At 31.2% G+C, this 25,431-nt stretch overlaps 2 protein-coding genes across 2 annotated transcripts; one reads left to right on the top strand and one right to left on the bottom strand.

Moving 5' to 3' along the window:
* Positions 1-544: 544 nt before the first annotated feature.
* On the bottom strand, positions 545-3,904 carry LOC139497454 (uncharacterized). Its single transcript, XM_071285679.1, has 5 exons — positions 3,884-3,904; positions 2,825-2,934; positions 2,175-2,282; positions 1,372-1,512; positions 545-810 (listed from the first exon to the last, which is right to left on the bottom strand). Exons 1-5 carry the CDS (start codon positions 3,902-3,904, stop codon positions 648-650), a joined length of 543 nt encoding a protein of 180 aa, XP_071141780.1. The 3' UTR covers positions 545-647.
* Positions 3,905-17,428: 13,524 nt separating this feature from the next.
* Positions 17,429-22,259, top strand: LOC139497318 (uncharacterized). Its single transcript, XM_071285508.1, has 5 exons — positions 17,429-17,481; positions 18,382-18,497; positions 20,049-20,180; positions 21,194-21,337; positions 21,889-22,259. Exons 1-5 carry the CDS (start codon positions 17,461-17,463, stop codon positions 22,100-22,102), a joined length of 627 nt encoding a protein of 208 aa, XP_071141609.1. The 5' UTR covers positions 17,429-17,460; the 3' UTR covers positions 22,103-22,259.
* The last annotated feature ends 3,172 nt before the right edge of the window (positions 22,260-25,431 follow it).

The raw sequence follows: 25,431 nt of genomic DNA, 5'->3' as shown, positions 1-25,431 counted from the left end.
ACTGTATCGTATTCCCTTAATCCTGGTATCTATGATTAGTTTATTGACAAAAAGAAATATTTCACTACTTGGTCAATTTATCCATCCGACAAAGTTTTAATTTTTCTTCTATAAAAAAATCAAATCATAAATAAAATGCAAACATAAAAAGTATAAAAGTCAAGTATGACAATAATGCTCAATACAATTTGATAAAAATATTACCCCGTATGCATCAGATCATGAAATAGCGAATTTTATATTTTTAAACTTTTGTGTTGTGTTGTTTTGCTTCAATACTGCAGATTGGTTCATTTTTTGTGTGTGTAATTATTGTGCTTTTATTTTGTGTCTGTTCATGCTTTTTCACTTAAGAAGGCGACTAATTAGATTAAAGTCAAAGTTTTACATTTGATTATACATAGTTTTTTGTATGATTGTAATTGTCGGGTTGGCTTTGCAGCGGTCAGCAAACTACATATCACGTCCATCAGGACACCACATTATGGGTTAAAGGATAAAATCTTCAATGGCTGGGACATTCAACAATAATTAAAAGTCGATATTATATTGAGATTTTATTCTCTATTCAACATTTTTAATTGATACAGGATTATCTTTTTTTCGATCAAAATTGTTCTCTGTCTGTCTGTCTGTATCACTTTCTCTCAACATTTAAATCTTTGACATTCACAACACTGAGGCAATTTAAACCATCTGCGACTGAATCCTTTTCCTAGACAATAGGTCCATGCTACGTAGCCCTTGTAGTTCGATGGTGTACAACGGTAGTTTTTAGCAGGACATGGTAGGCCTTGGCATGATTTTGTTCTACAAATATACAGTAAAGAATAATGTAAATTACAATTTATTTCCGTAGGGAATTGATGCAGATATATATAAGAAAATACAAAAACAAATGTTAAAAAGGTTCATTTCCTACAGCTTAAACTTCTGAGTTATAAATCTTTTATCTGTACAAATTTATTCTATCAACAAATCGAAACGATAATTTATTGCATTATTCAATTACGCAGTTCAAACAATATATTTTGATGTTTTTATTTCTTGTAAATACGGCCTGTAATTAGAATTAAAAGTAATTCAATCGCGGGGTAAAACGACTGACAACAGTTGTGTGTGTAGATATACATCGGTTGTCTTCTCCTACATGAAAACCTTTTAATAAACTATCCGTCATATTTGTACTTATGCAGAAACAGCGTATGAACTCGGAGTATTTTAATACATTTTTATTATGTTTGTACTTACGCGCAAACAGCATATGACGGCGGAGTATTTTAATAAAATTTCTATCATATTTGTACTTGTGCGCAAACAGCGTATGAATGCGGAGTATTTTGATAAAGTTTCTACCATACTTGTACTTACGGGCACACAGCGTATGAGAGTGGGGTATTCCACCATCTATTGAGAATCCAACACTTTCCCAGACTACTGCTTAGGAAATGCCATCCTCTTGGATAGACTGTGACAAATGTGTGAGGGCAAAGGGATGACGACAAATGCGAACTGAAAAATAACATTGCATGAAATCACTTTTTTACTTTGTTTTTTGTAATGAAAAACATAGCATGGATGAACGATAGGCTGATTTTTTTAAATGTTATGCTCTTTGATAGATTGTGACAAATTTGTGAGGGCAAAGTATGTAATGTATAATATAACATTGATAAACTATGAGCTGACATTATACGAATGAAATTAGGAGATTCAACGAAACACTAAGACAAGCAAAGGTCACACATACAATTGTTCTAATTAAAGTATTTCTTTTTTATATCATTCTTCCTTTGATAGCTTTGATCTTCATTGTTAACTATCTTATTTTTGATTGTTTCATTTACATACACTACGACACAGTCAAAGTGTATAAGTCTTTGACCTGTTTAGCGATAGTTTATCGGATTTAGAGAAACAGTTTATATACAGCTTTATGCAATGAAGCTCACTTTTAAATATACTGGATCCTCCCCTGTTCCTTTTTACGCCGTTGCTTAGCAAGTAAATTGCTTTGATTTTGTCTCATTTTTGGTAAGAATTTACTTGACAATTATTCATGAAATCGAAACTTCATTAGCCGAGACAGAAAGGATGAATGAGAAAACTTGTGATAAATGAAAGAGGGACATATGGATTTTTAAAGATTGAAAAGAGTAAAAGTCAGTACTTACACAGGCAGGAAGTCGTATTTACTCAAAGTTGTCATTTCACCGGCATCTTTATCGATCAGTGCTTTTGTGTCCCGGTCTAACTTCTCATATGCAATTTCTATTTCAGCTCTGAAAAGTGTAAAAAAACAAGTGGGTTTTCATTAAAATAAGCTCCTGTTGTATCAATTTAGCATTTGCCTTTGTGCGTGTTTGTGAATTCAAAAGCAGGACAAATTTAATGTTTGTAACGTCCAGTATTACACCAAAATGGCGTTTAATTAATGTGTTTTTGGTCATGTATGGCTACGATATCATATATTTTTTTAAAACAAGAAGTTTGCTTCAATAAAAAAAAAGCTTCTGAAAGACGCAAATAAGCAAACGACATTTGCAACAATGGATATGTGTTTCTGAAATATGTCAACCTATTTCATAAGCCTAGCCCAATTAATTATAAATACTGTGGATTCATTTTTTTTGGGTATCAATTTTCATGAATTGAGGAAAACTTGCATTTTCGTGGCTACTTGAATTCATGCAGTAAATTTATTTAATTGCAACAATATTACCCTTCCCTCCCAAAAGAAATAGAATTAAAACAAACACCAAACGAATATCAACTTCAGAAAGATTCTTGTTGTTTTATATCGTTATAATGTTTTTCAACTTACTCTGGATAGCCCTTTTCGTCTTCTAATTTTCCTTGAAATGGATCTTCAGTTTTTGCATCTGATGCACAAATCTGGCAGTTGACAACAGCAATAAAACACATCATAATACCCTATAATAAAAATACTTAATTTCAATGACCAGCCGAAGAACCAATAAGTGGTTGAACGGTAAGAAACAATAATTATTATTCTAAATAAACTTATCATCGATACCAGAATTAAATTATTTTTTTACGGAAGACGACCGTTTCGTCTACAAAAGACTCATCAGTGACGCAAGAATAAAAAAAAGTTTAAAAGGCCAAATAAAGTACCAAGAAGAGCAATGAGAACCAATATCCATTATACATAAAAATAATAATAAAAAAAACTTTTAAAGAATTTGGTATTCGTAATTCCAGTATGTATAATGCATGGCTCTTTTAGAATTAATAGGAGACATAGTGGCTCGATGTAATCTCCTTGTAGTTAAGAACAATTCAATGTAATGCTACTGTAACAGTGGAAACATTTTGTTTTGAATCATTTATTATCATTTTATAGTCATTTTTGCCGCCTACGAATCATATTCTTTTTGTAAACACAATGCCTTAATATATAATATGTGATTTAATCAAAATTGTTCTTCATTGATATGCATATTTTTTTTTCATTAAACGTTAATAAAACAACCAATTAATATATTATTTCAATTTAACAGTTAAAGATTGCCGAGCATTAGTAACGGCTAAAGAAGGAACGATGCCTTTTTTTTATTTACCATTGAATCAATACTTTCATACGAAAGCAGTTCCAATTTTAAAATAGGTATTTGGCGGTACTAAAATGTTTGATTTGAACAAATGCAAGTGTCAAAAAATTTGTGAAACTCAATTCTAAAATTCCCAAATTTTATTCCGATCAGGTCACCAGAGAAAAGTTATAAAACAATTTATTTTAAATAATGATAAAATCATAAGTATTTGAGAAAATATTTAGTTAATTAAGTATATATCTATTTATTTATTTCTAAATATAAGTACATGGTTAGTCATATTTTAAAGTTTAGAAATTACTTACCAAAATTCTTAGAACAGCCATATCTGTTATTTCTGTTCTTGAATGAGTCGAGTGTTGTATGATTTAAACTTCGCGGTGTCTTGCCTTTATATCGAAGTAAGCTTCCATATCATTGGATAAACATCATCAAATGAAAATATACGGATATAATTTAAAGTTTGGTCATCGAACCATAAGAAAAGAAATCGACATTACATAGGAGTGTAGATAATATCAGTATATAATTTAATGGATAATAAGTATGACACACGCCATAAGGCACGAACTCATATAATGATACATACGTAGGTAAAGTGAAATTGCGGATTGTGTTTCCGTAAATAATCCTGGTTGTAAAACAAAGTATTGCCTCAGCAGTCTCCATAAGGAAATACATTTACATTAACCCAACCTTTTAGAAATGTGAATTGACGATCAAAGGAATTCTCAAATAAATTTACAAAACTAAGGTAAACAGGATCAATAAAAATTAAAACGAAATGTGTGTAGGATAGTGCGATTCTTTGTCACTTGATTAGCAGTTTTCACAGTACTTTCAATGAAATACATGAATTTGTGTTTTGCATATCATACTTTACTAAATAAAGAAGACACTGACATTTATTATATATTAACAAAAGGATTTTTCATTAAATAAATAGATGAAATGAATATATACATTCTTTTCAACATTATCACGAGTATGAGTTTTAAAGTCGCAAATTATTTTTTGAAACAGTTGGTAGGAGAAAAAGCTTCAAAATGAAACATACATATGTCATATAAAATATGCTATTCATCGACAAACAGTTGGTTGTTTTCAAACAAATAGAAAAAGCATATTTTTGCTGTATGTGTGTTCGCAATGAAGTAATGCTCAATATGATTTCAACCACGGCTACAATTTTTATTATAGAATATTCACCTTGAATTATTGTGCTATCACTTTATCATTTTGTATTTAAAAATTGAATGCTTCTTTTTGTAACTTCACTGGGGTGTAAAAGCGTTGACCGAAGTACATTCTAAAAATGTGCGCACGGTCAACGCTTTTACAACCCTATGAAGTTACAAAACGAAGCATTCAATACTTATAATTACATTTTTTAGCTATGATAATGAAAACACGATTTTTTTTTTATTTAATTCACCTGTGCGATTTATTGTGGGACCACGTGTTATGATGAATGAAAAGTTTTATTGAGTAATGCAATTGCTTAAGAAATAACATGTGATGTGCAGTTAGCCAATCAGAATAAAGTATTTTAATGAAACATTCATCTAATGTAATTATTTATATATAACAGGTGTTCATTGCTTTGATTAATCCACCATTGTCTACATACAAAAATGCCTGTACTCAGTGAGGGTTATGACAGTTGTTATCCATATATTTCATGAATTGAACTATTTATTTTGCCTTTCGATTACGGAGTTTTCTTTTTTTATTTTCCTCGGAGTGGGGTACCTTTTTTATTTTACTTTATGAAATTTATGAACTTCACATTTGTCTTACATGCTGCTAAGTTCAACAATCAAAATTATATTAATACTTTAAAAAAGAAAGATACCGAAGGTATATTCAAAACTCAAATGTCGACGAAAAACAATATGGCAATAAACTAAAAAGCACAAAAGACAAACTAATCAACACAAAATACGATGACCTATAGCTGTTGATTTCTGTCATATTAGAATCTTTTGCAGAGTTGTCTCATTGGCAATCATACTACATCTTCTTTTTTCTAGATACAAGATTACATTGTGTTAGAATGAAAGATACAAGGGATACCAAAGGGACAATATGAATTCATAAGCTGAAAAAAATAACATAACAGAAAATCAACAGTTAACAATACACTACATAGATATCTAATTCTAATGCAACAACGTTTGTAATGTTCATTTTGATTGGATAATGTCATTTTTTTACATGGTATCAATTGACAATCGATGCTATGGGACGTACGCGCAAGCGCAGACGGCATATGACAGATTTTAATTACATGTTTTAACGTTGTTTTCTGTCAGTTTCATTAGAATGGAGAGAACAATATTGTATTTTAAGCTCCGACGGCATCAATTGGGGATTTGATGGTCGCAAATACCCGTTTACTGTCTCCGCTAACGCGTCGCCAGTAAACTTAATTTGCGACCATAAAAAAATCCCCAATTGATGCCGTCGGAGCTTAAAATACAATACAGTTATCTCCTAAACATTGAGCAACACGAACTCCGCCGAAAAAAGAATGTCGAATAGAAAAAAAAATTACGAATTCTTTATTAGAAACCGCAATATTTTTTCTATCATAAATGATGGAAAGGATATAAAGGACATATACCATTAGTTCATGGGCTAAAAACATTTTAAAGTAAGTTTGAAGGGTAATCTTTTTTGTTTTTAATTAAAAAAAATAAAAAAAATCGATGTACCGTCTTTTATTTTATCATTTTCATTAAAAACGAAAAAGAAAGGATCACTTTGATTTATTTAATTTTGTATTTTCATGAATATAAATCTACAACAATAAAGATAAATTATTATTTTAAGGAAATAACTTAAAAAAATAAGTTTTGTAAGATGAAGATAATTGTTAATCATAAAAATCTTTATAAACTATTGAAAATATACAATTTCCATTTTATAATATTGGAGCTCAATTTGAATTCACAAAATTTAAAGGTTTTTCCCAAAGAATTAAGTTTTCGCGTTATTATGTGAAAATGTATATACTTTTAAAAATTATATAACATAAGACTGTGAAGTAAGATTGCCCATGAAAGATAACTATCCCCCGAAAACTAGCGGCAAGTATTGGAGTAACAATTCCCATGAGAAGCCATTATAGACGTTATTTTTGGTTTTATTTTCTATAAGTTTGTATAAATGTTTTACGCGTGATCCCGGGTGAAATCCCGAAAATTAAATACAAGATAATGTGTTCAACTTCAGTCATAAAAGAATTACTTTTTTTTGTAAGCATGAAATGCTGATATAGTTTCTGTTTTGGGACAATCAGTTTAAGTGCTAGTCTTTGTAAGAATCAGGAAAATAAGAGGAATTTCAAAAAAATGGCCGAAAAAAAGCAACGACCCAGCCATCCTAGAGTTATTGGTATTCTGAAATGTTGTGTATGCATTGTACATGGCAAGGGTAAACTTTGCTTCGTGCTATTGTTGTTGTTTTTTTACTTCAGACAAATGCAATACGCACAATATGAAATATTCCATTTTTAGAATACACTTCGAAATTTATACTCTTCCAAATATGTTTTACATGTAGCGATGTACAATTTACAAAGTATGTTACTACTTTCAAGTCTATCCTTGTTATGTTTTATTGATTTATTTTTGTTTTAATTATTTGAAAATCGTCAGAGAGCATAATGCATATACAACTTAAACAAAAAATAACCTAAACTTTGAAAATATGGTGTAGTCATTGGACAAAAGTGAGTTCCCACTAATAAAAAGTCCTATCATTTCAACTAAAATCGATTTAAAAAAAAATTGTTCAAAGTGACTTTTTGAATGATTTTCATATAATAGATACCATAAGATGAAGAAATGTCGGAAGTTTCATCTTTTAGTTTGTCATAATTTTTGTGAGGGATGTTATAATTAACTTATGGGTAAAACACAAATGCAAATTTACGGTTTTGATTTGGTTAGAATACATAGCAAACTTTTCCAGAAATATTTTTCTCTTTGTTCACCTCGTCAGAAAATAAAGATGAGCCTGAATAATTACAGGGCCAAATTAACAATTAAACTTCAAACATTTCTACATATTATTTCATATAAATCAGTAGTGTAGTTATTATGAAATCTGTTTTGAAAAATATTGATTTTAGTTGACATTTAATGAGTGAGAACTCACTTTTGACCACTGACTGTACTCTTTTAGGGGGGAAAAGTACTATATAATTCAAATTAAAGAGGCGAAAGATACCCATTGGATAATAAACAATTATAAACTGAGAAACCATTTTAAAAAGCATAAAGCAATGAACAGTATACAAAATACTACATAAAAAACAAAAAATAAAAATTGATCAACAAGAACTTTACCAAACATCAGAGTCGAACAGAAAAATTTGCTTTTTTTAAAATTAGTTTTCATATATGATTGAAGGAAAAGGATAACAAAAACTATTCATGTACTTAAAAAGCTTTATTTTTTAAAATATATATTTGAAGCATCAGCTGAAAAACATAATATTTGGTGAATCCTTTGATTACATTAAACTTAAACAAAAAATAAATTTATATATAGTTTCATAATTTTATTTGCAAAATAAGAAAAAGAAAATACTTTAGTTTACATGCACTTTAGTTTGTAGTTTTAATGTATTATGCATTTATAAACAACAGTAAAAATTAAATGTTTTTTCAAGGAAGCAACTTACAAAAGAAAACATTAGTTATTTTTTATTGGCACTCTAATATTTTCTTAGATGAAGATAATTGTTATTGCTACATACTTAAAATGTGTTTTAATAAAGTCTCTTCATAAACAAAAACTGTTGACAAATATATGCATGATAATCTGATAATGAAATAGCATTGAAATAAATTCAAAGAACTCCTAAAACCATATTTTGTTAACCAAGCCCTACTGACTTCACTGGACCGTTGATATTCGTATACTTTTTCTGTAATATTAATTGGATACATGTCCACCAATCAAAATTCTCTATCTCATTTTTCTGAGTATTTTACACAATATTTTGTGAGAGTACCAAATAATAATAATGCATAGTTTAATCCTAAAAATCTTTATAAACTATTGAAAATATACAATTTCCATTTTATAATATTGGAGCTCAATTTGAATTCACAAAATTTAAAGGTTTTTCCCAAAGAATTAAGTTTTCGCGTTATTATGTGAAAATGTATATACTTTTAAAAAATATATAACATAAGAATGTGAAGTAAAATTGCCCATGAAAGATACAATGCCCATGAGAAGCCATTCTAGACGTTATTTTGGGTTTTATTTTCTATAAGTTTGTATAAATGTTTTACGCGTGATCCCGGGTGCAATCCCGAAAATTAAATACAAGATAATGTGTTCAACTTCAGTCATAAAAGAATTACTTTTTTGAAAATATGAAATGCTGATATAGTTTCTGTTTTGGGACAATCAGTTTAAGTGCTAGTCTTTGTAAGAATCAGGAAAATTAGAAGAATTTCAAAAAAATGGCCGAAAAAAAGCAATGACCCAGCCATCCTAGAGTTATTGGTACCTTCAAAAGTTTTTTATGTATTGTACATGGCAAGGGTAAACTTTACTTAGTGCTATTGTTGATTTTTTTATTCAGACAAATGCAATACGCACATTAATAAAATATTCCATTTTTAGAATACACTTCAAATTTATGGACGTCATGTTGGTTACTTATTCCTTACTCGTTACTTATTCCCTAATCCCTATTCGTTACCTATTCGTTATTATTTACAATTCCCTATTCGTTACTTATTGCCTATTCCCTATTCGTTACCTATTCGTTACTTATTCCCTATTCCCTATTCGTTACCTATTCGTTACTTATTCCTTATTCGTTACCTATTCGTTACTTATTCCTTATTACCTATTCGTTACCTATTACTTATTCCTTATTCGTTACTTATTCGATTTTTGATATCCTCACCCTTTTTAATTGTTTATATTCTTATCTCTGGTTATAGTTCTAAATTTGTTGAGGTAAAATGACTTTTTATGACCTATTTATATGTGTTTGTGCTCAACCGATCCTGTTGCTTTATGTTAGATACTTATTTGTTTCTTATTTGATTTTTATACGTTCTACCTTTTAAATGTTTTATATTCGTATGTTTGGAGATCTGGTTCTTGGTTCGAAGAGGTGAAATCACATTTTAGCGCTTGTAGAAAAATGAAGATGTGGTATGATCGCCAATGAGACAACTCCCCACAATAGACCACAATGACACAGACATTAACAACTATAGGTCACGATACGGCCTTCAACAATAAGCAAAGCCCATACCGCATGGTCAGCTATAAAACATGTTAGCGGGGTGTACATCGTTTCGGAGCTTGACTAATACCTTGTTTATAACACGTGTATTATGCGTTGCACATTTTAGAAAATGATTTTCAATTGTGTTCTTGTCTCTGGCGGTAACAATGTGTTCTTAGAGATGAAATAACCCTATTAGCGCGTATGTACCCGTTCCAGCGCTCGGTTTATACCTTGTTACTTATTCGTTCCTTAATCGCTTTTAATACGCGTGGTATACGTTGCACCTTTTAAAAAAGGATTTAAATTGTTTTCTTGTTTCTAGTGGTAGATTTCTTTTCTAAGAGGTGATATAACCCTATCAGCGCGTATGTATCAGTTTCAGCGCTCGATTGATACCCTGTTACTTATTCGTGCCTTATTCGCTTTTAATACGCGTGGTATACGTTGCACCTTGAAATAAATCGATTATCGATTGCTTTCATGTCTCTGGCGGTAATTATGTGTTCTCTGAGGTGAAAAAAAAACCCATTAGCGCATATGTACCCGTTTCAGCGATCGACTGATACTCTGTTACTTATTCTTTCCTTATTAGCTCATAATACGTGCGTTATACGCTGCAACTGTTAAAAATAGATTTTTAATTTTTGTCTTGTCTCTGGTGATAACTTTCGTCTCTTACAGGCAGAAAAACCCTTCTAGTGCGTATGTACCCGTTTCAGCGCTCGATTGATACCCTGTTTATCTTTTCTTGCTCTTCACAAGTGACCATTTTTTGTTAAAAAAAAACATGCCAAAAAAAAGCTGAAATAAATGGGTTTTTTTTTGTTCTTTCCCACTTTTCAAACCACAACAGAATGATTTAGACTTAAAACCATGTTTTTCCGGCTTTGGCAGGTAGCTGGCAACTGTGCTGCTAATTTTGTTGTGGGAGTGCTGCTCAGAGATAGTGCTGCTTCATGATAGGCACCATTGTAGGACTGAACATACTAGTCTTGCAGTCCGAACCACTAAGTCTGGTGGACAAATAGGCCATAGAACCTAGATAAGACTACACCAGAGTAATTTTAAATTTGGGTGTTGCCTATTATACATACTGGATGGTAGTAACAGACCATGTGGTGCTTAGTTCATTTTTAATAGTGCTCAAACTTTACTTCATGATCGGCATCATTTTAGGACTTGACATCGTAATCCTAAAGTCCGGACCACTGAAACTGGTTTATAATGGGCCATAGAAACCATAAATGACCACAACAGGTCAATTTTGACCCTGAACCTTGCTGTTGGTTGTATTGATAGATAGCAGCAGCCTGTGTTGCTAAATATTTTTTTTGTAGTGCTTATAAGCATATGAGATAGGGGTAATATCCAACTTGCAGACTGGACCAAATGGTTGTGTTTATGAGATAATATCATTAAACAAGTTAATTAGACCTTGGTTCTCTATTTGAGACCTTTTTGGAGATAGCTGCAGTCCGTAGTGCTTAATAATTAGTCATTGTTATGCTTATACATATATGAGATGCATGGTGGACATCTTCAAGTCGCCAGTATACCAATGGGTTATCGAATAAGATTTCAATCGATTAGAAAAATCTAATTATTACGGGAGTAGTGGAATAAAATTATATACAAATGTATGAAAATTATTTATACATGGAACTATAATACAAATATTAATATAATATATCATTCTAATAAACCAGAGTATACTAGTGTGTATCACTACAAGATAATACTCATTACGATGAGGTATAATTCCCTGTCATTAATTTATCATCCACGCCCTCAGAAAAAAAAATGTATCTGTACATTTACCTCACTTTCAGATATAGAGATAGGATTTATTTACTGGAACAAGTGCTTGTAGGACCATCCACCAGAACTTGCGGTTATCCGATGTTCAGTACTTCAGCACTTTGATTTACTTTGTACAACTATAGAATTATTTTCCATTTGATCGTATTCCTCTTGTTTTAGTTCGGTATATTTTCATTCAGCTTTCATTTTTTTTTTACTTTTATCGTTCTTTATGTGGGTTGGTCCAGCAATGCGATATGAACGCTTACTAATTTATATAGCGTAGTTTCTTTTGTGATCTTTTGTATTTCTTTTTATTTATATTTTTTATTTTTATGAACTTTATCTGATTAGCGTATATAATGTCATTATGAGAAGAGTCTCTTGCTGAACCCCTTAAGTACCAAGTTTACAGAAATATCTTTCTTTAAAATTACATTATATATACATATACATTAAAAAAAACTGGTGCGCATAACTTTCAAAACCTAGTGCGCATAACTTTCAAAACCTAGTGAGCTCGACTTTTGAATTGGTGCACACGAGTTTGAAAGTTGTGCTTGCAAATTTGAAAGTCATATGGACAAGTTTGAAAGGCATGTGCACAAGTTTGAAAGATATGTGCACACAAGTTTGAAAGTCATGTGCACAAGTTTGAAAGTCATGAACACCAGTTTGAAAGTCATGTGCGCGAGTTCTTAAAGTTTCACATCATCTACGAAAGTCGTGCGCGGTAATATGAAAACCCTGCGCACAATTCTTATAGTGATGCTCAATAGTTTGAAGTCATGAAATCAAGTTTAAAAATCATGTGCAGCAGATCTTGAAGGTCGCAAACACCATTATGAGAAGTCGTGAGCACGTGTTTAAAAGTTGTGCGCATGAGTTTTCAATCTGGTGCGCGCAAGATTTAATATCCGGCAAACTGACATATACTTTCCCCTGTACTGTACCGGCTGTATAATTAACAACATAAAGTTTTTTTTGGCTTTCGTATTTGTTTGAATCGATTGTTAGCATGTTTGTTCGGTGTGAGCCAAGACTCCGTGCTGACGGCCAAACTTTGACCTATAATGATTTACTTTTACGAATTGTGACTAAGATGGAGAGTTGTCTCATTAGCACTCATGCCACATCTTCTAATATCTATTGAACGTTAAATAAAGCTGGAGTGTATGTCTGCGATGCATGCTGCTAGGTTCCATATATGGCAACGTAAAAATAATTTAGTATGTTAGTGTTGATCCCCCAATTTGACAATATTATGGAATATTGAACAATTCTAATACAAGTGGACATATACACAAGCCAAAGAAAAGCCAGATTTAACCCACAATTTGTTTAGAAAAATGCCTGTTCCAAATCAGGAATGTGACAGTTGTTTATCTGCTCTTATGTTTTAACAATTTTTTTTTATCAAGTTTTACAAACATCAGCAAGGATTTTTGTTTTATAGATATGAATTTGCATAAAAACTAATGGGCATCAAATGAGACGAATCACAGTTTTTGTTTGTGTTTAGGTTTGCTTTCTTATACTGTATGCAATAGGTTTACTATATCTGGTGCGTGGAATGATTGTAAGGTGCACATGTCTAGCTAGCAGGTGTCATCTGACTTTGACCTAATTTTCTTGGTCCAGTGGTCAAAGTTTTTGAGATTTGGTTGTTTTTTTTATAACACTATATGCAATAGATCAACTATATTTGGTGTATTGAAATGTTTTAGGATGTGCATGTCCGTCTGACAGCTTTTATTTGCATGGTTCATAGCTGGAAAGTTTCCTTGGTTTAGTATGTCTCATAGAAACTATAAGCAATTATTATAGGTCAACTATACTTAGTGTATCAATGAATGATTGTAAGGTGTTAATGTATTTCTTGTTTGGTTTATATAACCGTAACCTCATTTTCTTGGATCAAGTTAAGTGTATGTGGTAGCCGAAGTAAAGGTTTATATTTAGGACAATCAACTTAATATCAAGGATTATTAAAGAAGGCGATACATTTTAGCGTGTGCACTCTTGTGTAAAAACTTGTATGTCTTGACTTTTCTCGGATACTAATCAGAATGTTGAATACAAAAAAGAAAATGTGGCATGATTGCCAATGAGATAACTCTCCACAAGAGACTAAATGACACAGAAATATACAACTATAGGTCATCGTACAGCCTTCAACAATGAGCAAAGCCCATACCCCATAGTCAGCTATACATGACCCCGAAATGACAATATGAAACAATTCACACGAGGAAAATAACGGTCTAATTTGACAGACAGTTTTATTTTCCAATAATTTTTCACAATTCATTAAATAAGATTATTTACTGACGGAGCATAATATTTCATTCACGATCCTAATTGTATACCAAATCATTCACGCTCCGATCGCAGTTCTTGACAACCGTTAATTATTTCTTCTCGATCATTTATTCCAATAAACAAAATGACACCCGTGATTCCTACATTTGTTATATTATTTATATATTTTCTCCTGGAAAGCATTATAAATAAAGTTTTATGCAACCACAAACTCACAAGTTAAACAGTGAATAAGTAACGAATAAGTAACAGGGTATTAATCGAGCACTGGAACGGGTACATACGCGCTAATATGGTTATTTCATCTCTAAGAACACATTATTACCACCAGAGACATGAACACAATTGAAAATCCTTTTCTAAAAGGTGCAACGTATAAAAAACGTATTAAAAGCGAATAAGTAACGAATAAGTAACATGGTATAAACCGAGCGCTGGAACGGGTACATTCGCGCTAATAGGGTCATTTCATCTCTAAGAACACATTATTACCACCAGAGACATGAACACAATTGAAAATTCTTTTCTAAAAGGCGCAACGTATAACAAACGTATTATAAGCGAACAAGTAACAAGGTTTTATCCGAGCGCTGGAACGGGTACATACGCGCTAATAGGGTTATTTCATCTCTAAGAACACATTAATACCACCAGAGACATGAACACAATTGAAAATCATTTTCTAAAATGTGCAACATATAATACGCGTGTTATAAACAAGGTATTAGTCAAGCTCCGAATCGATGTACACCCCGCTAACATGTTTTTATAGCTGACCATGCGGTATGGGCTTTGCTTATTGTTGAAGGCCGTATCGTGACCTATAGTTGTTAATGTCTGTGTCATTTTGGTCTATTGTGGGGAGTTGTCTCATTGGCGATCATACCACATCTTCATTTTTCTACAAGCGCTAAAAGGTGATTTCACCTCTTCGAACCAAGAACCAGATCTTCAAACATACGAATATAAAACATTTGAAAGGTAGAACGTATAAAAATCAAATAAGAAACAAACAGGATCGGTTGAGCACAAACACATATAAATAGGTCATAAAAAGGTCATTTTACCTCAACAAATTAAGAACTATAACCAGAGATAAGAATATAAACAATTAAAAAAGGTGAGGATATCAAAAATCAAATAAGTAACGAATAAGGAATAAGTAATAAGTAACGAATAGGTAATAAGGAATAAGTAACGAATAGGTAACGAATAAGGAATAAGGAATAAGTAACGAATAGGGAATAGGGAATAGGGAATAATTAACGAATAGGTAACGAATAGGGAATAGGGAATAAGTAACGAATAGGTAACGAATAGGGAATAGGGAATAAGTAACGAATAGGGAATAGGGAATAAGTAACGAATAAGGAATACAGAATAAGTAACCAACTTGACGTCCATTTCAAATTTATACCCTTCCAAATATGTTTTACATGTAGCGATGAAAATTCACAAAGTATGTTAACTTACTACTTTCAAGTCTATTCTTGTTATTGTTTTATTTATTTATTTTTGTTTTAATTATTTGAAAATCGACGGAGAGCATAATGCATATACAACTTAAACAAAACATAACCTAAACTTTGAAAATATGGTGTAGTCATTGGACAAAAGTGAGTTCCCACTATAAAAAAAGTCCTATCATTTCAACTAAAATATATTTAAAAAAACATGTTCAAAGTGACTTTTTGAATGATTTTCATATAATAGATACCATAAGATGTAGAAATGTCGGAAGTTTTATCGTTTTTTTTTGTCATAACTTTTGTGAGGGATGTTATCATTATCTAATGGGTAAGACACAAATGCAAATTTTACGATTTTAATTTGGTTAGAATACATGACAAACTTTCCCAGATTTCTACATATTATTGTGTTTATTTCATATAAAATCAGTGGTGTAGTTATTATGAAATATGTTTTTGAATACACTTTGAAATTTATACTCTTCCAAATATGTTTTACATGTAGCGATGTACAATTTACAAAGTATGTTACTACTTTCAAGTTTATTCTTGTTATGTTTTATTTATTTATTTTAGTTTAATTATTATTGTGTTTATTTCATATAAAATCAGTGATGCAGTTATTATGAAATATGTTTTTGAAAAATATTGATTTTAGTTGAAATGATAAGACATTTATTGAGTGAGAACTCACTTTTGTCCACTGACTGTACTCTTTTAGGGAAAAAAGAACTACAGTATTCTAATATATCAAATTTCAAAAAGAGACAAAAAATACCTATGGGATAATCCAAATTTATAAACCGACAAACGATTTTAAAAAGCATGAAACAATGAACAGTATTCAAAATACTACATAGAAAACTAAAAATAAAAATTGATCAACAAGAACTTTACCGAAAATTAGAGTCGAACCGAAAAATTTGTTTTCATATATGATTGATTACATAACATGTATGAAAAGTATTTCAATGCTATTTTAAAAAGAATTTCATTATCAAGCGATCAAACCTTTTTTTTTAAAAGAGGAACGAAAGATAACAGAGGGACAGTCAAACTCATAAATCGAAAATAAACTGACAACGCCATGGCTAAAAATGAAAAAGACAAACAGACAAACAATAGTACACATGACACAACATAGAAAACTAAAGAATAAACAACACGAACCCCAATATGCTACTTGTATTACTTTGAATATATTGTGAAGAAAAAAAAACAGTCGGAAGATAACAAAAGGACAATAAAAATTCAATAGACCGATAAAACCATGACAAAACAAGAAGAAAGGACGAAACGACAGCATATAAAACACTAAATAGAAAACCAACGATCATGCACCACGAACTTGAAGTTGATGTTATCTAGACTTTCATTTCATGCATAACACTGTTGTTTTCATAAATGATGAAAATGATGCGATTATAAACAATTCCAATATCCAAGAGTTTTTATATATTTATAACGAAAGTTTTGCATCAGACAAAATATTATACTCTTTTTTCAGGTACAAATTTTAGTATTTACTTTAAACTTTAATAAAAACTAAATGTTTCCTTATTTTTATTATTTTCCTAAAAAGAAAAAAATACAGTTTGATAATAATGCACTAAATTATTATTTTAAGGAAACAACTTTTAACAAATATTGTTTTGTCTGCCGAAAACAATTTACTTTGCAACTCGTTTGAATACATTTTTTTTAGTAATAAAATTAATTTGTGAACAAAATTTACAAATGATCGCCTGATAATGAAATCTTAAAAATAGCATTGAAATACACATGAAAAAACATTTAATAAAAAAACCTTGCCCTTCTGACATAAATTAACATAACAACAGTTAAAATCTTATCAACAGTTTGCTTCAGTGGACCGAAAAAATTTAAAGCGACAATGTTTCATCTTTATTTTGATTGGATATAATATCAACCAATCAAAAGTCTTCATCCAGTATAAATACAACAAACGGTGCTTAATTCAAATCATCAACATATTCAGCAGCAACAATATTTATCCAAGATGAAAATATTAAGAACATTGGTACGTATCTATTTCTATTTTAATTCATATATTATCCTATAGAAATTATTTTTAAAGTTATAACTGATTTTTAAATATGATATTTGAACATTGGTTAATTATATATACAAGTGCCTCTAATTCTCACGTTCAAAATGGTTCTCCAGAAGTATTTCATTTATTCATTTTTATTTTTATTTTGTTTTCAGTATCTATTGACCTCTCGCGTTTACTTGATTATGTAATTATTTTCGTATTCTATTTTTTTTATTTCTTTGATTTTGTATTTGTCCATTATTTTTTTCATCATTTATATATTTTGATTATCTATCTGTGCATTTATGCCATCATCTTTAAATTATAAGCTATAAACATTTAAAAACTAATGCTCATTTGTCAAGTTCCATTTGCAATATTTGATCTAATTCAAATATGGTACCTTATTCATATGCATTGTTTATGGGGAAAATAACGCAAGTTTTGAGCATTAATAAACAACCTTTGTATAAAAAACAATACGACTCTTACATTCATAAGATTTAATACTAAATATCGTCCATCGACATCCATTGGAACATTGCATTGTCATTTCATAAAACTACAGTTAAGTTTGTTTACTCGTATAAAAAAAACTAAAATCATAAAAATACTGAACTCAGAGGAAAATCAAATCGGTAAGTCCCTAAACACATGGCAAAATCAAATGACAAAACACATCAAAAACGAATCGACAAGAACTGTCATATTCTCTACTTGGTATAGGCATTAAGTTTGTTAACATGTATTTTATCTTTGATGATTTCACATGTGTGCTCTGAAAACGGGTGCAAACTAAATAAACTGCATTTAATAGATGCATATTAAAATGCATGTGCTTGTTCACATAATTGATTTGTATTATCAATTCCTTCTGTTTTGTAGGTATTCTTCTGTGTCTTTGCATATGGCTTCTGCCAAGAAGAAGACCAATGTGATGCCCAGTATAATGATGATATTCTAGCAGGATTTGATTTCAATGATGGAGATAAATACCCTGAGTGAGTTAGACTTACCTATGATAGTTTGTCTTATAATAATATGAAAATACAAAATTTAATCCTGGTATCTATGATGAGTTAATTTGTCTTAGCATATGACGTTTGTAATTAGTGTATCCTTGTTTCTGTAAAGTTTCCTTATAGTTTACTTCAAGAAACTAATTTATAAATGATTTGCGATACATCTAAATTTAAGTTATTCAGGGAATCCCGCATCACTCAGATGGCCAAAATTTCTTAATTTTATCTCTTTTGTCCACCGTTTTCTTAATAAGAAAATGCCTGTACCAAGTAAGGAATATGACAGTTGTTGTCCGTTCGTGTGATATGTTTGAGCTTTTGATTTTCCCATTTGATTAGATACTTTCCGTTTTGAATTTTCCTCGGTCCTCCGAGTTTTGTATTTATTTTACTTTACACCTACAAATGAATTTCCAACAATTTACTTTTTTTCACGTTTTAAAAATGTAATGCACTATCTTTCGCTTGGTTCATATTTGGTTCCATTTAATTTAATTTAGATTTTCAAAAGACATGTTACCGAAACAAAAGACACTTATTGTTCCATTCCATGTTTCGAAAGAATTTTCAAACCAATATCTTTTTCTGATAATTATCGAGCCAAATTAATTGTACGTCTAACACCAGGTCTAACCCGGTGAATATCACTTTTCTTCGGAGGTATATGCTGCTTTATTCAAAATACAAAACGCATAAAAGGATTATACTAAACTATTCGTACTATATAATCCTTGATAATACCACAAATGGAATAATTCAGATTATCTAATATCAAAAAGTCAAAAAACGTATATCCAAGAAACTAAGGCCCAATGCAACAAACAAAATAAAGATGACATATCCAATATTTTCTGATGCAAATCAATGCATAATTATGGTATGACGTTCTATATATAAAACATGTCGTTATGATTTATTTAACAACTGAGTGCCTTATTTATGTTTTAATGTACTGGTGATAGTTTAACCATTCGGATTTCATACATTTTGTACCTAATATTAAAATATTATATAAATCATGTTAGTTGATACCAATAAAGTATTATAGCTAGCATGAACATGAAATAATTCCTTGGTGGTATGTTGATTAAGCTTAGTTTAAACAATATTTTATTTCAAAAAGTGCATGAAATATAATTATACAATATAAATACAGGGATTCGGAAATAAGAAAAACTTATATAAATCCGTCTCCCTCTAAAAAAAAGTGACAAAATTAAGAACATAGTATAAGAAACTCATATAATCTAATTTTCAATTCACATTTATCATGTTTATTCTGTGGTTTGCCAGTTACTCAGAAGTCAGTTTGATCGAAATATGTGATCAACTCATTTTTTTAAATTATGGTTCATATATCTGAGAAATATGTTAATGTTTCGATAATAAGGTAACATTAAATCAAAGTTTCAACATCTAAATCGACATCGACGACATAAAGATAATGGTTATGGACCAATTCTCCCTGTTTCTAAAATAAATCTTTGATTAAGCTTAATTACATGTACTCTAAATCTTATTTTATCGTAGGTCTGAAATAGACGGAGCGGAGAAAGAACTCTCTAAACAGAATGCAAGAGATTATGAGCAGCTAAAGAGTGACAAAGACGCTGCACAAAGCCTCATTTCGTTAAATACAAAAGACCCGTGGATCGCACCACCGTAAGATAAATATATTTACCATTATGCATTATTTTTAATTGATTTTCTCATTCCTGCTTCAATCTGGACCACAATCTGGAACACAATCTTTTGAATTTCTTTTTGGAAGTGTGTTCTTTCCAATCTCCGGCCGCGCAGAGTTCATATCCGTTCCATACATGCTTTGCAATACTGTACTTAATATGACCTCTCATATTGAGTGTAGTGTTACAAAGTATTGAACGGAACGCATATGTGATCTCTGCGCCGGAGATTTTGTTCTTTCTTGACTGTTTTATTAAGGACACCAGTCGCTGACAGAAAACAATTATTTCTGCTATTACAAGCTCATAATTATTAATTTCAAAGGTAGACACACGCTTGTATCCTATATGTACATATATTTTACTGAAGATATGAGTTATAGATATAGAAACACTATGAAAGAGAGGCGAAAGATACCAAAAGTATAGTCAAACTTATCAGTCGAAATCAAACTGACAATACCAGTGCAAAAACACACAAAAAAACGACCACAAAACAAACAACATATATAATAGATATAGGAAGATTTGGTATGAGTGCCACTGAGACAACTCTGAATCCAAATAACAATTTATAAAAGTAAACCATTAGAGGTCAAGGTGCGGCCTTCAACACGGAGCCTTGGCTCACACCGAACATCAAGCTATAAAGGATCCCAAAAATTAGTAATTTAAAACCATTCAAGCGGGAAAACCAACGGTCTAATCTATAAAAAAAAAACCAGTAAACACTTACAATAATAGAGAAAAAGACTCAGCAACAGGAACTCAAGTGCTTAATTAATCGTCTTTTCAATATTGTCAGTACTACAAACAACTTCAGATTATTAATAAAACAATTTATACTGTATTTGTAACATGTTGCCTTTTTGTTGATGTATATTTCATAACTCCTTGGGCTTTATATTTATATGTATTTGATATATAGTGAGAAATTGGTTCATTGGCATTCATACCAACTCTTCTTATTTTTATATTTATTTTTTTTAGACAACCTGCTAACGTATCGATGTGTGAGTCTAAGTTCAGATCATTGAATATTGGTAAAACATTTTGGTATTACGGGAAAAAGTGTTACGTGTTTAAACCTTGGTGGAATACTCTATTTACAGCTATAACGTATGCTGACTGCAAGTAAGTTATTCTTTGGCATAAAACTTCAAATAAGGAAACATATTTAGAATTAGACGTGTAATTCTTACAAATCATGCACTGGTTCGTTTTTTCCAACCACAAGTTAATTGTAATTGCTTTCAAAATATCCATTTCTGAAATGAAAAGTTGTCTTCCTGTATCTTGTTGTAACCCTTGAAAGTTTTTAAACACATCTAATGTTGGTTTGAAAAATAGTCATTATTATTGCAGGACATCCTGAACCAATTGGCCTTTTCAGAATCTAAAGCATCATGGGTAATTTCATTGTTCGTACCACGTCATTGGTTAAAATTCCACTGATTATGACATTTTCAACCAATCAGGACGTTTTGGTGTACACTTTAAAAAAATTACCCAGGATGCATCAGATTCTACAACGTTATGATGTATTAATAACAAATTTACACAGAATGCTTTCATAAATACAAACTACTTGACCCATAATTATTAACATACATTGTGACTTGGATGGAGAGTTGTCTCATTGGCACTCATACCACATCTTCTCATTCATACTTTACTCATTTCAGACCACAATATTGTAAGAATGTTCCTTGCATGTCCTGGATGTTCCCATACAGATATAAGTGTGTACAAAGCAACTACAAAATCTTCAACATTTGGCTATACTGTCCACAACCATTCCCACGTATACGCAGACTACAACTGAGAGCTCCGCAATGTTGTGAATGTAGGAAATTCAAAGCACCTTGGATTGCATGGGAGGATTTAACCAAAGGGTAGATAACTGAGCATGTACTTATTTGAACCAGGCACTTGGAGCTACAAGAAATTCAACTACATATTGCGACGAAGACATTCGGACATTGTTTTTAAAACATGTTATTTTCCTTCACTTATATCAGTGTTTTATAAATAAAAGGATTTCCCTTCAATTATAGTACTTGAAACTGTTATTATTTGGAATTGCCTCTAAACACTCCCCTAGTATATTTTGTCTGATTAAATACCACATTTGCACTAAAAAGCAAAATTCCTTGGTACCAACCTAATTGCATTTCATGAACTAAGGGAGCTACCATTTGATTTTTATGGGGGGGCTAGGATGAAAAATTTTGTCCTGCATTTTTTTTAGCTGTAATCTCTGTCCTGCCTTTTTATTTTTCATTCTGTTTGGTCCTTCCTTTTTTTTTTTTAGTTTATCCTGACTTTGTTTTACCTAAATTGTCGTCCTGACTTTTTTTTTTTTGCAAGTGTCTCATCCTGACTGTTTTTTTAATCAAAACTCCTGTCCTGCCTATTTTTTTCAAATTTCATCCTAGCCCCCCCCCCCCCCCCCCCCCCCCGCATAAAAATAAAATGGTAGCTCCCTAATATAGAAGAGATTCACTATTTCTTCAAGTATTTTAATTAGAATTGTTTTATATAATTTCATGTATGTTTGTATGTATGTTTGTATGTAAATAATTACATTAGATGTATGTTTCATTATAAAACGTTATTCTGATTGGCTAACTGCACATCACGTGCTATTCCTGAAACAATTGTATTAGACAATAACATTTATCATTCATGATGACACGAGGTCCCACAATAAAGTGCACAGGTAAATTAAATGAAAACTTGATAAAAATCGTGTTTTCATGATTCTAGCTAAAACATATGTAATTATAAGTATTGAATGCTTCTTTTTATAACTTTATAGGGTTGTAAAAGCGTTGCATGACCGTGCGCACATTTTTAGTATGAAGCACTTCCGCGCTTCATACAAAATGTACTTCGGTCAACCCTTTTACACCACAATAAATTTACAAAAAGCAGCATTCAATTCTTAATTATCATTGTTTTAACACGAATAAAGTTCTTTAAATCTGGTATATGTTGTCATGTTTATTTTGTCTCTAAAAAGCATCTTATTACCTTAAATTCGCCATCACCAAAACGTTTCCTGAATTTATAAACTGTTTATAAAACGAATGAGAAGATCACAAAGAACCAAACGTTAAATAAAATCGTAATACACTATGACCAAAATGAAGAACGTCGGGTTTCCTATGTACACTGCAACAAAAGATTGAAAAAAATGAATCCAACCAAAACAGAGGGTTTCCTTTCGACTGTCATCAAAGTGAGAGGGTTAGCACTATAAAACCAGGTTCAATCCACCATTGTCTACATTTGAAAATGCCTGTACCAAGTCAGGAATATGACAGCTCTTGTCCATTCGTTTTTGATGCGTTTTGTTATTTGATTTTGCAATGTGAATATGGACTTTCCGAATTGATTTTCCTCTAAGTTCAGTATTTTTGTGATTTTACTTTTTTCAACACTACACATGAAACTATAAACATTGAGAAATCCAGGGATGAATTCCTGTTCTTCTGCAGGAAGTTGCAGTTCTTGTTCCTTTAGTGATATTTAGTAAAAGAGAGGCGAAAGGTACAAGAGGGACATTCAAACTTATAAGTCGAATATAAACTGACAACGCCATTGTTAAAAAACCCAACAGACAATTAATAGTACACAAAACATAGAATAGAAACTAAAGACTGAGCAGCGCGAACATTATCAAAAACTAGGGTGGAACTCATGTGCTCCGTAAGGGTAAGCAGATCATGCTCCATGGCATCTGTGGCACCCGTCGTGCCGCTCATGTTTATACAAAATACTAAATATAATTCGGGAGGTCAGATTTGTGAAAAGTAAATACAATGTATGCCGTCTATACCTGCGTATGGCGCTCGTGTGTAACCGAACGAATCCATTGTCCTCTCATAGTACTGCTGTATCATAGTACTGCTGTATTTAAGTTGTTGTTTTTTTTATATTATTTGCACTTTTTTATCAAAAGAAGTAGTTTCTATCACAAATGATAACGTGTCTTATAAATTTATTTCAAGCTTAGAAAAAAATCTGTTTTTTTAAATTGAAGATCATATTCATGTGGAAAAAAACCAGGTCTCATTCGATTTATTTTTATCCATGCATAAAAATGTTTTTAATTCCTTCTCATTCTTGTTGTGTCGGTCTAACGGTAGAAGTATTGTATTTAAACGGTACTCCAGTTTCCGGATCAACAGATGGTTGAGTGAAATAAAAGAGTCCATTTTTCTCTGATTCTTTAATTTTCTGTACTCATTTTTTCTGTTTGATTAAATCAAAGACAACAACCTAAATCCGGGAACATATAGTCCAGTAGTTCACGTTACTTGCTAAATGCCTGGTATAACTTTTTTCTATTTTTAGATATCATTAGCTTACGAAGGGTAGCTGGTTTACTTTAGTGAAGTGTTCCACGTTTTGTTATTAAGGGGCCTTTTATAGCTTATCATACGGTAAATGTTTTGCCAGTTGTCGAAGATCGTGTTAATTATAATTGCAGATTAATCCTTACACCGGACAATTGATTGGTCGATTGATCGTTGCGTCCAGTGGCAAATATTTCATGAATGGTCATTCCGAGAAAAAATCAACAACAATTATATAAGGTAGGCCCTGCGATATAATGGTCGATCGTAATAAAGGACAGTATCTGGACTTTTACTTGACCACAGCTACAGTTACGGTGGTCAATAGAAATAAAATATAATTCAACTGCAAAACCTTGGGTTGAGTTCAATATCGTAGCAGCTACGTAGATTTTGACTATTGAACGTGTAGCTATAGACTAGTTGTTACTTAAGAATTGAATGCTTCTTTTTGTAAATTTATTGGGTTGTAAAAGCGTTGACCGAAGTACATTTTGTATGAAGCGCGGAAGAAGCATTCAATACTAATAATTACATTTTTTAGCTATGATTATGAAAACACGAATTTTATATATTTTATTATTTAATTCACCTGTGCACTTTATTGTTGGAGCACGTGTTATCATGAATGAAAAGTTGTATTGAGCAATGCAACTGCTTACGGAATAACACGAGATGTGCAGTTAGCCAATCAGATTAAAATATTATAATGAAACATACATCTAATGTAATTATATAGATATTGATAGCAGCTAACGATATTGAATATATAACATTGGAAAATTCACATTCAATTTGTATTATTAAAAGGCGGAATAATCATAAGAAAGAAAATATGTCTTTCACTTTGCCACTAATTTAATG

The sequence above is a fragment of the Mytilus edulis genome, chromosome 12 (genome assembly GCF_963676685.1).
Source record: "Mytilus edulis chromosome 12, xbMytEdul2.2, whole genome shotgun sequence".
NCBI lineage: Eukaryota > Metazoa > Mollusca > Bivalvia > Mytilida > Mytilidae > Mytilus > Mytilus edulis.
Note: the sequence above shows the minus strand (reverse complement) of the source record. Positions and strands in the feature narration are given on the sequence as shown.

Excerpts from the sequence above, each read along its gene's own strand:
- LOC139497318 (XM_071285508.1), top strand. The coding sequence starts at position 17,461 with ATGAAAATATTAAGAACATTG. Across the intron at positions 20,181-21,193 it reads GACCCGTGGATCGCACCACC|ACAACCTGCTAACGTATCGA; the intron begins GTAAGATAAATA and ends TATTTTTTTTAG. Across the intron at positions 21,338-21,888 it reads ATAACGTATGCTGACTGCAA|ACCACAATATTGTAAGAATG; the intron begins GTAAGTTATTCT and ends TACTCATTTCAG.
- LOC139497454 (XM_071285679.1), bottom strand. The coding sequence starts at position 3,904 with ATGGCTGTTCTAAGAATTTTG. Across the intron at positions 2,283-2,824 it reads GACGAAAAGGGCTATCCAGA|AGCTGAAATAGAAATTGCAT; the intron begins GTAAGTTGAAAA and ends TACACTTTTCAG. Across the intron at positions 811-1,371 it reads CTCTCATACGCTGTGTGCCC|AACAAAATCATGCCAAGGCC; the intron begins GTAAGTACAAGT and ends GTATATTTGTAG.